Source organism: Lemur catta, chromosome 19 (genome assembly GCF_020740605.2).
Source record: "Lemur catta isolate mLemCat1 chromosome 19, mLemCat1.pri, whole genome shotgun sequence".
NCBI classification, from domain to species: domain Eukaryota; kingdom Metazoa; phylum Chordata; class Mammalia; order Primates; family Lemuridae; genus Lemur; species Lemur catta.
In genome coordinates, this window is record NC_059146.1 from 19277598 (window position 1) to 19291021 (window position 13424).

Sequence of the window (13424 nt, forward strand, 5' to 3'; positions counted from 1 at the left end):
TTTTAAATGGGAGAGTAACATGAATATATATTTTTATTTTTAAGAGAGGCTGCTAAGTGTTAAAAATGTACTTGAGAGAAGCAAGAGGGACAACAGTTATAGAATTGCAGGAAGCAAATTAAGATGGTCGCTTTATGGACTATGATGATGGGACATAGGCTGGAAAGGCATGTAAAAATAATGAATCTATAGAACTTGGTGGTATGGGAGTGAGGAGGAAGTAACAATTGAGGATGACTCTCCAATATGAATTCGCTGATGATGAGCAAGATGTACACTCTGCCTGAAGGCTTTTCCACATTTTTTACATTCATAGGGCCTTTCTCCAGTATGAATTCTCTTATGTAGTGTAAGATGGGCAATCTGGCTGAAAGCTTTGCTACACTCCTTACACTCATAAGGCTTCTCTCCTGTGTGAATTCTCTGATGAAGAGTAAGGGATTTACGATGGCTAAAGGCCTTCCCACAAACACTACATTCATAAGGTTTCTCACCAGTATGACATCTTTGATGACAAATCAAAGATGCTTTCTGCCTGAATGCCTTCCCACATTCAAGACACTCATATGGTCTTTTGCCAGTGTGGAGTCTCTGATGCTGAATGAGATATGAGCTGTCACTAAAGGCCTTCCCACATTCAATACATTCATAAGGCTTCTCACCACTATGAACTCTCTGGTGTTGAACAAGGTGTGCAATCTGACTGAAGGCCTTACCACATTCCTTACATTCATAAGGTTTCTCTCCAGTGTGTATTTTCTGATGTTGCACAAGGTGTGCATTTTGGCTGAAGGTTTTGCTGCATTCCTTACATTCATAAGGTTTCTCTCCAGTATGAATCCGCTGATGATGAGCAAGGTGTGTGCTCTGCCGGAAAGCTTTCCCACATTCCTTACATTCATAGGGTTTCTCTCCAGTATGAACTCTTTGATGAAGAGTAAGGGAGCCACGGTGGCTAAAGGCTTTCTCACAGACATCACATTCATAAGGTTTCTCTCCTGTATGAACTCTCTGATGTACTGTTAGGGAGGAGCCATGGCTAAAAGCTTTCCCACACACATTACATTTGTAAGGTCTCTCTCCAGTATGAATTCTCTTATGTTGAATAAGTCCTATGTGATCAGTGAAAGCCTTCCCACAATCAACACAGTCAAAGGGTTTCTCTCCAGTATGATAATATCGTCGATGACGTATCAGAGAAGCGTTCTGCCTGAATGCTTTCCCACAGTCAATACATTCATAAGGTCTCTTTCCAGTGTGAATCCTTCGATGATGAGCTAGGGATGAACAATCACTAAAAGCCTTCCCACACTCAATACATTCATAGGGCTTCTCTCCAGTGTGAACCCTCTGATGTTGAGCAAGGTGTGCAAGCTGGCTGAAGGCTTTATTACACAGCTTACATTGGTAAGGTTTTTCTCCAGTATGAACTCTCTGATGTTGAACAAGATGAGCATTCTGGCTGAAAGCCTTCCCACATTCAATACATTCAAAGGGCTTTTCCCCTGTATGTATTCTCTGATGTTGAGCAAGGTGGGCACTCTGGCTAAAGGCCTTTCCACATTCAATACATTCATAGGGTTTCTCTCCAGTATGAATTCTTTGATGAAGAGTAAGGGTTGAGATTTTGCTGAACATTTTCTCACAGTCATTACATTTTAACAGTTTCTTTTCTCCATAAACTTGCTTGTATTTTTTTTCAACTGAATGTGTTTTTGAGCTTTTCTTATCTGAATCAAAATTATATATCCTCTTTTCCATAGGAAAAACCTGCTTTATGTAAGATAATGTATTCAGATTAAAAATTGTCCCAGATTTGTTAGAGTAGTCTCTTTTCTCAGTAAGGTTATCTATATGAGTGATTATCTCTTGCCTACAGTGGGTCCTCTGACTTGCCGGCTCCCTCTCAGACAGGTCTTGACATTTCCAGTTTTCCCCTAAAGTAGAACATTCGAGGTCATACCTTGTAAGTGTTTCCATTATTATTGTCTGGGGTAATTTTTCTTCATAAACATCCTGGTTTGGAGATAATTCCTTAGTCACCCACACATACTCCAAGTCTGAAAGATATTAAGAAAGCAAATGTCTACTTTATTAAATGCTAGAAGAATAGAAACCTCAAAAATGAAACTATGTGAATCAAACAGTTACTGAGGTCCACAAAAGGTATATATATATATATATATATATATATTTTTTTTTTTTTTTTTTGAGACAGGGTCTCACTATGTTGTCCAGGCTGGCCTTGAACTCCTGGGCTCAAGCAATCCTCCCACCTCAGACTCCCAAGTAGCTGGGACTACAAGTGCATACCACTGTGCCTGGCTTAACATGTTTTTAACAGTTTTTAGGTAAGAATAGGTGATGCAATCATCCTTTCATTCCTGGAATAAACCTTCACTGGTTACAATGTATTGTTTCAATATGATCTTTTAAGATTTTACATCAATATTCATAATTGGGATTTGTAATTTCCTTTTTTGCTGCTATTTTGATTTTAGTATCAAATGTTATGCTATGTTCATAAACAGAAAATTTTAAGCTGTACTTTTTATTCTCTATCCTGGAATAATTTAAACAACGTTGGTAATATTTTTTCCTTACAGGTTTTAGATAGAATTGATTTGTAAAACTATTTGAAGATGTGGCTTGTTTTCTTGGGGGAGGCAGTTCATACACAACTTTCTATATTTCTTTCATGATAACTGGTCTATTTAAATTTTCTGCCTCCTCTGGTGTCAGTTATGACAATTTGTATTTTCATATTCTTCTAGAATATCATCTACTTCATCCAGTTTTTCAAATTATTTACAGAGGATTGAAGAAAATAGGTTCATATGATTCTTTTAAGTTCTTATATCTTTAAATTTTTTATCTTCTCTGGTGTCAGTTATGGTAATATATATTTTCATATTCTCCTAGAATATCATCTACTTCATTCCGTTTTTCAAATTATTTACAGAGAGTTGAGGAAAATAGATTTATATGGTTCTTTTAAGTTCTTATGCATCTGTGGTTATCATTATTTCTTTTTTGTGTTTTCTCTAATTTGCCCTGACAGTTTATATATTTTATTCGCTTTCTAAAGAAGTACATATAGCACTGGATTTATTTTCAGTATATCTACTGTTTTCTTATTCATTTATTCCTACTTTTATTTCTACAAGTATAAAATAACTATGTATAACTTATTTTGGTTTATTAAAATTCATTTTGTCTTTTTTCTAATATCTTGAATTGGATACTTATTTATTCTAATTATTTCTTATTTATTACTGTACATAGTTAAGGCTACAGTAAACTACCAAAAATACTCTTCTTGAAACTCTAAGAACTGAAAGCAGGAAAAGGCCATCCCACAAGCCACAAAATAAACTGTGACCATCTCATTTGAGGCTCATTTCCTTGCAATATATATCCACAGTCTCTTATCTAGCTTTCTAAACCAGAAAAATAGATCTGAAGCAAAATAGAGAAATAAAAAAAAATATATTTGAATACATAAACTAAGCCCAAAATCCCACTGAGTATAATGTAAGTGGAGAAATGATGGACATAGGGGAAGAAGGTAATATTTGTGAACTAATTTCTTCATCTTTCATATGGGTATCAAAAGATAAAGTTCTGAACTTCAAGTGGATGAATTTCAAAATACAGATTAAAAAATACATAAAGACATAAATAAAGATAACAATGTATAGAACTAAAAACCTTTCTAATTCAAGGGCTGAGGTGGTGTAAAGGGGAAAGAGAGGAAAAACAGATATACTAAACATCAAAACAAGAATAAATAACAGGCTGGGCACAGGGGCTAACATCTCTAATCCCAGTGCTTTAGGAGGCTGACATGGGAAAGTCACTTTGTGACCAGAGTTCAAAACCAGCAACATAGTGAGATCCTGCTGCTACAAAAATTAAAATTACCCAGGGCCGGGCGCGGTGGCTCATGCCTGTAATCCTAGCACTCTGGGAGGCTGAGGCAGGTGGATCGTTTGAGCTCAGGATTTCGAGACCAGCCTGAGCAAGAGCGAGACCCTGTCTCTACTAAAAATAGAAAGAAATTATATGGACAGGTAAAAATATACATAGAAAAATTAGCCGGGCATGGTGGTGCATGCCTGTAGTCCCAGCAACTCGGGAGACTGAGGCAGTAGGATTGCTTGAGCCCAGGAGTTTGAGGTTGCTGTGAGCTAGGCTGATGCCCCGGCACTCTAGCCCGGGCAAAAGAGTGAGACTCTGTCTCAAAAAACAAACAAACAAAAAAAATTAGCCAGGCATAGTGGTGCATCCTAGCTACTTAGAAGGCTGAGGTTGGAGGATCCCTTGAGCCCAGGAGTTTGAGGTTACAGTGAGCTATGATTGGGCCACTGCACTCCAGCCTGGGCAACAGAGTAGCACCCTGGCTCACTCATAAATAAATAAATAACAAATGAAACACAAAAAGATAAAAATAATTAAAGGCAGAGAGAAGAACATAGCTATAATATATATCAGTACAATAAACTCACCTTTTAAAGAAAGGAAAATATTTAAACCAGTTCAAAAACTAAACACAAATTTGTCTGAAGAATTCAGAAATGCTTAAATTCAGTGATGATTACCACAATATGGTACTTGAGCAGCACTAGGTAAGTATCAGTGGCACACGAGTTCAGAAATAGACCCTGGTATGTATAACAAATCAGTGAAGGCAAAGGAGATACGTCATACCAGTGGGGAAGAAAAGAAACATTCAAAAACTGGTATTAGAACAAGTTTCAGTTTGGGAGGGAGCTTGAGAAGTGTTTTACAACAAATATCAGAGAGAAGAACATCTTGAAAATAGTTTCCCCATCTCTTGGTATCTTGCACTCACCTTGGCACAGGCCTCCGGTGATCTCTCCTTTCATCACCCAGGGCTCTTTCTCTTGCTCCAATAAGGAGATCACATCTGGCTTAGAAATGCAAAGACCTTCACATAAAAAAAGATATAAAAATGGCTTAAGCTGTGAGTAATCCAGAGCTATGATCTAGTCCAAACGGTCTCAAGACCATTTTCTAGGAAAATGCTGATAAAGGCATAAAAGACCACTGAATCATGGAGAGGTGGAAGAAAGAAGATACTCTTACCTACTGAAACCAGATTGCTGTAGTTTTCCAACATCACCTTCCTATACAAACTTCTCTGAGCAAGATTCAGCCACTCCCACTCATCTTGGGAGAAGTCTATGGCCACATCTGTGAAAGTCACCAAACTCTAAAATGACACAAATGTAATTTTTCTCAGTGTTCATGTCCCAGTGTGGCCCTAGGGTAAAGACCTATGCTGTTCTTACTTTGGGATAAAAACATTGTGCTTAAGTAACTGCACCAAGAGTCTAAATGATCCAGGTCAGGTAGTTACTGGACAACTTCTCTACCTAGCTACATAATACATATTCGGAAAAAGAAAAAATGAGAGATACTCTCTGCTCTTCAAACATTTATAATTCTATGGTGGTAAGAATACATTCTCACATGAAAAAATGTTGATTACATTCAAAACAGGATATAATCAAGTGCTAAATTATGTTATTTATTATGTTATGGGCTGAATCACTTCTCTACACGAAGAAATTAAAGAGCTCTAGGACTGTTAAGCAAAGTTGCAAGGAAAGATGCTGACCTGATGAATATGGTTTCAATCTCCACAGTATTTTCTAAGAAATCTTAGTGCTCTTGAGATGTTAAGAGGTATGCCTAAAAAATGAAAAAAAAGAAAAAAAACACCTAGCAATACTCTTTTCTTTTGAAATAAAAATATTTGTATTAGGAGAGAAGGACACATTTTGAAAGTTGTTTTTTGATAATTTCCTGAGAAGTATCAGAAGAAATCATGTGATATGAGCACATGTTGAGCAATCTGTGCTTTGTTACATGAGCTGCTTTCCTGATCAACCAGCAAGGTGATCCACTCCATGACTGCTGACAGATTTTCTATTTATTTTGTGATTTCATTTCTATCTAATTAAAACAGTTTTAAATAAATACCAGTCTTGAATGAATCTAGAAAAAAGGTCTGATTACACTAAAGAATTCAGACTCTGGTACAGACTAGCTGAGTGATCTTAGCCAAGTTAATTAACTCCCCTGTGTTTCAGTTTTCCCATCTGAAAAATGGGAATAATTTTAGTACGTACCTCACAGTAGCACTGTGAGAATTAAAGAAACGGGCATAAAGTACCTGGCACAAAGTAACTGCTCAACAGTTGTTGCCTATGATAGTGAAGAAGGAAGGAAGGGAAAGGGAAAGAGAGGAAGAAGAGCCGAAGAACAGGTGAAACCTTTGGTTTAATACTTCAATAAAAGTTTCTTTATTTTATCTAACTGCAATATACTACAGTAGTTAAGAAAAGACATGGTCTCTAAAATCCAGACTACCTATGTTCAAGTACTGTTCTGTTCAATAAGTCTAAGCTATTAGTTTTGTTTTCAATCATTGAAGATATTTTAAAGAACTCAAGAGAACAGTCTATTGTATTTACATACAATATTAACTATTTCTGTTGCACTTCCTTCAACCTGATGTTCCAAGTTCCCTTCTGGTATAATTTCTATATGAAGAACTTCCCTTAACAATTCTTTTGGAATTCTAGCAATAAATTCTCTTAGTTTCCTTCATATGAGAAACTTTATTTCACTTTCATTCTTAAAGTCTATTTTCACTGGACATAGAATTCTGGGTTGATGGTTCTTTTCTTTGAGCACTTGTAAAAATTTGTTCTACTTCCTTTGGAAGATTCTATGATTTCTGATAAGAAATCTATAGTCATTCAAATCACTGTTGCCCTATATGTTATGCATCCTTATTCTCTGGCTGCCTTTTGAGCTATTTTTCTTTGTCTTCAGTTTTCAGCAGTTTGGTTATCAAGTTTCCAGGCAGGGATTTCTTTATCACACTGGGGCTTGCTGAGCACCATGGATCCAAAGGTTTATAACTTTCACTAAAGTTGGGAAATTTTTCATCATTATATCTTCAAATTTTTTTTTTATACTCTGCTTTCTCCTCTCTTTTTGGAATTCCAGTGATACACATGTCAGATGTTTTGGTATTTATTATACCAGAGGGCCCTAAGGCTTTGTTTAATCGTTTCTTCTCTCTGTTGTTCATATTAGATAATTTCTATTTATTGTCAAGTTCACTAATTCATTCCTGTGTCATCTTGATTCTCCCATTAAGCCCATCCTGTGAGTTTATTTTGGTTATATTTTTCCAATCTTTTTTATATTTTCTATTTCTTTGCTGAGATTTTCTGTTTTTCCATTGTTTCCATTCTGTTTTTCAAGAGTGTTCAACATTACTTCTTGGAGCATTTTATAATTGATAGCTGCTTTAAAATCTTTATCAGATAATTTCAACATTTGTATCATATCAATGTTAATATTTGCTGTCTTTTCCTCTGTGAATTGAGATTTTCCCGGTTTTTCCTCTCTGAGTAACTTTGGATTGTATCCTGGACATTTTGGGTATTATGTTATGAAACTCTGTGTCTTGTTTAAATCCCATATTTTGTTTAGACTGCAAATTCCAGCCAGCCTTCTGTGAGCTGTATTTCAACATCAGTTCCATTTCCAAAACCTGTGCAGTGATATTTGTCCCTGTCCTGCTTGTGTGTCAGCAGTGGCCGGCCTGAGACCAAGACAGTGGTCTATCCCTGTGTTCACTTCTGAAAGGCTAGTATGCTCTTTCGGGTCAGACACACGCATGAGCAGCTCAGAGCAAGCCCAGGAGTTCACAAACGATGTTATGTGATTGATTTGAAAAGCCCCTCCCTTTCTTTAATCTCTCCAGTAACTTTCATTTTCTGTAGGACTCCCTTTGTCCATTCTCTGGCCAAATAACTGGGGCTTATTTATTCATTCCATTCCACTGTATATTTCCAACGACTGTACCCACCCCTAGGGCCAAGCAGGGAGAGGACAAAAACAGAAAAAAGCAAAGAGGGTTTACTCCACCCTCTTGGGAACATGCCTTTTCTGATCAGAGAGGAAATTTTTCTTCCCTTAGAGTGTCAGACTTTTGCAGACCCCCCATTTCTACTACCAGGATGTAAGAAAACATAAAATATTTTATTTTTTATTTTTTTAGAGACAGGTCTCACTCTATTGTGAGGATGGAGTGCAGTGGTATGATTTTAGCTCAATGTAACCTCTAACTACTGGGCTCAAGTGATCCTCCTGCCTCAGCCTTCCAAGTAGGTGGGACTACAGGCACGCACCAACACAACTTGCTAACTTAAAAAAATTTTTTTTGTAGAAACAGTGTCTCGCTATATTGCCCAGGCTGGTCTTGAACTCCTGGCCTCAAGTGATCCTGCTTTAACCTCCCAAAGTGCTGGGATTACAGGAGTGAGCCATTGCACCCTGGAAGAAAATTTTCCCCCCTCTTCTCCCCTGAATGCTGCTAGGAGATCCCTTTTCCACCCCTTGAGCCAGAGCTAGAGGGCTTCTCTTCCAGCTCTTTGTGTCCATGCCAACACCCACTTCCAGGATATGCTGAATTCACACCAGGAGATAACAGAGGGACAAAAAGGTAAACAAACTACAGTTTGGTGGTACTTCAAATTTTGGGCTCTTCCCCATCCTGCCTGCCAGTATTTACTTTTCAGAGACCTCACACGGCTGCTCCAGGCATGCTGTCCTTGTCTTATAGGAGCTGTCAGTGGGAAAGATAAGATAGAGTGTGCTTAGTCCATCTTACCCAGAACCAGGACTCTCTCAAATTTAGTGTAAATTATTTTTAAAATTATTATTGCACTGGAAATAAAAACCAAACATACATTATATTGTAGTTCTTCAATTTATATATGTATATACGAAGAACTTAGCCATTCTTCAACAATAAGCAAACAGTAGCTTACACAGCTAATGTTTATATAGTGCTGACCATATTCCAGATACTCTTCTAAATACTTAAAACTAGATTAACTCACTCATCCTTACAACGGTCCTATAAATTAGGTACCATTATCCCCATTTTATGGTTAAGGAAACTAAAATTAAGTAATTGATATTAAGGCAACATACCTAGTATATAGTGAAGCTAGATTTTGTACCTAGGCAGTCTGGTTCCAGAGTCTGTGTTATTAACCTTTATTAACTATACTCTGCCGCTCTTAAAATATTTTCCTCTGGCAAATGACAATAATGCTTTTGTTTAAGAAGTTTAAATGCTCTAAGAAACAAGTTCCATCGGTAGTGCATGCTTTTTGGCATTATATCTCAGAAGAGGTATGGTGCTATTGCCATAGGTTGTTTGTTTCATCTCTGATATAAAATAAAAACAATTTATTCCAAGTTTTTATTTAATTTTCTAAGCTTATAAATCAAATTCGATAATTTCTTACAATGATCAATTTGGTAGTGAAACCAGGTTAGCAGTTTACTTAATCAGAACATGAACTGCAGGTCTTAAACTTTTAATTGTTGGTCATAAAAATATTAAAATTAAAAATATTCCAGAGTAGGGTCAGTTTGATAAACTCTAATCGACAAGGAATGAAAAACTAGGGATTTAGTCAAAGAAAACAATCAGAGATCAGGGCAAAAATTCAACTACAAGAATGATTATTGTAAGACTCTATTAAACAGCAAAACAATGGCAACAATTTACCTATGGAATTACAAGAGGCTGATTAAACAGATTATGGTATTCATCTCAGAAAGAAAAAAGGACATTCCCTGGCCTTTTAAGATGCTCATGGCTCCGTGGTCAAGTGAGGAGGGGAAACCTTTGCATACTCTGGCCAGAATGCCACCTATTCCTTCAAGATGCAACTCAGGAATCACTTCCTTTGTGAATTCCTCCCAACCCTTCCTCCTCTCAGCAGTGGGTACTATTATGCAGGCTATATCCCACACAAGGATCCCTCACTAAGGAAGCAAGAAGCTAAAATACAGTAGACTTCCTCTTGCCAGACTGTGTGGCCTGTCACAGAGCTTCACTGGTCCAGAGGAAGGGGCACCTTTTTTTTCTATCTAATTCATCCAAAGACACCATATACTTATCACATTATATAAGTGCGTACTGCTTTTTCATTTTTCCAACAGATTATGAGCTCTCTGAGAACCAGGACTGGAACTTGGACTAAGCACATTGTAGCTTTCAAATTTTCTCCAAGGACTATACTTCTGCTTTGTTACAAAAGATTGAGCATACAGCAGGGCTCAGACTGGGTCATTTCTTCAGTGAAAAATAAACACTGAGTAGGGAGAAGAGGAACCTCTCAGAGCACACTGGGCTGTCTGAGTCTATCCCTCACTCATGGTCCCCTCACTTATCAGAAAGGGAGGAAATGAGAAACAGGTCCCAGGGTGGAACTCTTAAGCAGACAATTTTCAGCAGAAAACATACATTACCAAATCCTGAAAAGCAAGACCATATGTTAGTAGGGAGAGAGGGAATACTAACTCACCAGGGACATGACTTTAAGAAGTTCAGTTCCTGTCACCTCTACCTCTTCCTGGCTCTTCCTTTGGAGAACAGCTATACTTTGAGAGGGCAGAGCTGGAGAAGGCGAAAGGAGTAGTGAGAGACCAAGTACCACTAACAGTCACAACATAGAAACCCTCTCTTCCCTTCAGCTCCTTCTGTCCTCCCTCACCTCCCACCTCCACCCCTGCCCAAAGTCCAGGCACTCGTTGGGAGACCTGCAATTTACAGCTGGGGTTTCCCTGTGCTCTGGGTTTTCAGGCTGAGCACAATATCTCTTGCCATCCCCCTACTCAGCCACCCATTTATTAATAGCAGACATATACTAAGTGTGCTGCACATATTAACACTCTCTTTTAATCTCCAATCTTCAAAGAAAGTAGGGGATATTGTCACTATTTTACCTATGAAAGCTATGGGAAGTGAAGCTCATAAATAATGGAACCCAGTCACCAAACTATGTCTGCCTGACTCTACCACCCAAGTTATGTGCTCAAGCAGACACCAGAAAACAACAGAAAATATGCCCCTGTGCAACTGGCCAGGATTTGTGCAGAGTGTATAAGACTTAATTCCTCGGAGAATGCCATCTTCCCCACAGAGAGGTAGTACCTTTGTTACAACAAAGAGCCCATGTGGCTTGCAGATAATTAAACCAAAAATCATCCTGAGACTCAGGTTCTTATTTTGTTTTGTGATAACCTATAGTTTTGAAGAAGTCCCTTAACCCCCCTGAGCCAAGTTTCTTTAATCAGGAAGAGGATAAAGTATTTGAATTAATTCTGGCTTCTTTCCTCTAAACTTTACTGCCTTCTCAAAGGATTATTATAATGATGATAATAATGAACACTTACTGAACATTTATTATGTGACAGGGACTACACCAAGTGCTTTATATGTACAAGCTCATTTAATCTTATGACAAGCCTATGAGGTATATAATATTATCATCCCCATTTTACATAAAAACTGAGTGTCACAAAGTTTAAGAAAAAACCCCAAAAATAGCTCAGTGGAGGTTTGGGGATGTGAACTTGTGAAGTTATTTAACCTTCTCAGAGTCAGTTTCAACTGTCAAAAAGTGGTCAATTACCTCAGGTAACTGTTGATGGGATTATATGACAGCTGGTACAGAGAGGAACTCTGGAGTCAGCTTGTTCTGGATCTGAATCCTGGCTCTTCTACTCAGTGGTGATTTGTTACTCTCTCTGTGTTTCAGTGTCCTCATCTGTAAAAAGAAGACAAGGTATTAGTAGTTCCTACTTCCTATGTAGTGAGGTTTGGTGTTAATACTCCCAAAAGGTCTTAGAACTGCATCTGGCACATAGTGACACTTATTAAACATTAACTATTATTACTGCATGCAGTAAAACAAGCAAATAACAATATGGCTATAAGCAGCAATTCTTTCCCCTCTTTAATATAAGGAAGGCTCAGAGGGAAGGGAGAGAAATTAAAGGAATGACAATATTTTCTTTCATTGACTAGAAAGTGAATATGCCATAGAAAGACTGGAATTTCTCAGCATTTCTAGATGAAGCTGTGAATCTCACCGTCTTCCCAAGTCCCATCCCACGGCAATAAATAGGTAAAAAACTAAATGCTGAGATCTTTCTTGAAGAGCACCCAGAGGTTATAACAGGGAATGTTCTCTCCACGTGGCTCCTTAGTGATACCCCAAGGACCTGGGTGGGGCCGGGGGAATCTGGTTAGGGGACCCCGAGCAAGTCAAGATCCCTCCCTAAACCCAGCTCCACACTCTGGCCCAGGGTGACCCTCCAAATCTTTGGACTCCTGGGTACACCAGCCTTAGAGGACAGCACCTCAGACCTCAATTTCCACTCTTGCAGCTGCACCCAAGCCATCTGTCACTCTTACCTCTGTACGGAGTCTCCACGGTCTCCGTTCCGCCCTGTCTTGTGGACGCCGGACGTGTCCTGAGCTCTGCCCCCTCCATGTAAGGTGGACGAGAAATGCTTTAGCTTCAGCTGCCCCGCATGGGCACCTTGCTAGGACTCTAGGGCCTTACGTAGTTGATCTGGGGGCGGGCGGGTACTGAGTCTCCTGCAGGTCGCTTTCCTGCTCTCAGTCACATAAGGGGCTTCAGTCATTCCAAGACACACCGTCTTCCGCACGCTGCTGGGACGTGAGCGCAGACATGCACAGTCGCAATGACCTCCCTACTGCCCACCAGACCCCTCTGACACGGGCGCACCTCCTATTCACACGCATACCCGCCTCCTCCCAGGCGGTCCCGCACCCCACACCACGCACGGTCAAACAGTGGCCGAGCCACGCACGCAGTTCACGCCCACCCCCACGCGCCAGCGGGACGTCGACCTCACCGGACCCTGTGAGCCAGCAGCAGCACCCAGCTCCACTCGTTCTTCCCCTCAGCGCTGGGCCGGAAGTGCGCTCGCCCGGCTAAAGCCTTTCCGGAAGTGGGCGTGTCCGACCGCCGTAACGGCCCCTGGGAAATGTAGTCCTGAACGCGGGCAGCCCTCTCCTGGTCCTCTTGGTCAGAGTCGAGTCCCTGGGAAACCTGGCAGCCCCGGGCCTGGGTCCTAAACGTACAGGCCACCTCATCAGGCGAACCGCACCTCGGGCACTTCTGGGAGCCGTGGGCGCGCAAGCGCAGGAGTGTTGACTTCCTCAGGCGAGGAAAACTACGGAGAGGGGCGAGGCTTAGGCGAGGCGGCGGGGCCTATGGGACAGAAGAGTGAAGAGAGTTGCATTTGCTTGGTGCGTTGTGCACTTTATGACTGTGTGCATGTGTAACCTGTTTTATTTCAAGCCAGTTATCGCTCTCTAATGGAATCTACTCCCCTTTTTCTCCCCCCATTTTGTCTGTCCCTGCTAGAATCTCTAACGGCACACAGCTTCAGTCCTGTTCAGGATTACATCCTCAGTGACTGAGAGAGTTGGCATGTAAGTGCTGAGGGGAAAAAAATCACTAAATTTAGCATTAGCAGCC

The 13424-nt window shown here is 39.8% G+C and overlaps 1 protein-coding gene across 4 annotated transcripts; it reads right to left on the reverse strand.

The window, feature by feature from the left end:
- Positions 1-12841, reverse strand: ZNF470 (zinc finger protein 470). 4 transcript variants are annotated; one of them, XM_045532535.1, is made up of 8 exons: positions 12796-12835; positions 12329-12586; positions 11544-11678; positions 10434-10525; positions 5645-5718; positions 5110-5236; positions 4856-4951; positions 1-2060 (listed from the first exon to the last, which is right to left on the reverse strand). In XM_045532535.1, exons 6-8 carry the CDS (start codon positions 5141-5143, stop codon positions 187-189), a joined length of 2004 nt encoding a protein of 667 aa, XP_045388491.1. In that variant the 5' UTR covers positions 5144-5236; positions 5645-5718; positions 10434-10525; positions 11544-11678; positions 12329-12586; positions 12796-12835; the 3' UTR covers positions 1-186. The 4 variants fall into 4 exon arrangements, with proteins under 4 accessions (XP_045388491.1, XP_045388490.1, XP_045388489.1 ...); XM_045532534.1 differs by lacking the exon at positions 5645-5718 and having other exon boundaries at positions 12329-12589; positions 12796-12841; XM_045532533.1 differs by lacking the exon at positions 5645-5718.
- Positions 12842-13424: the final 583 nt, after the last annotated feature.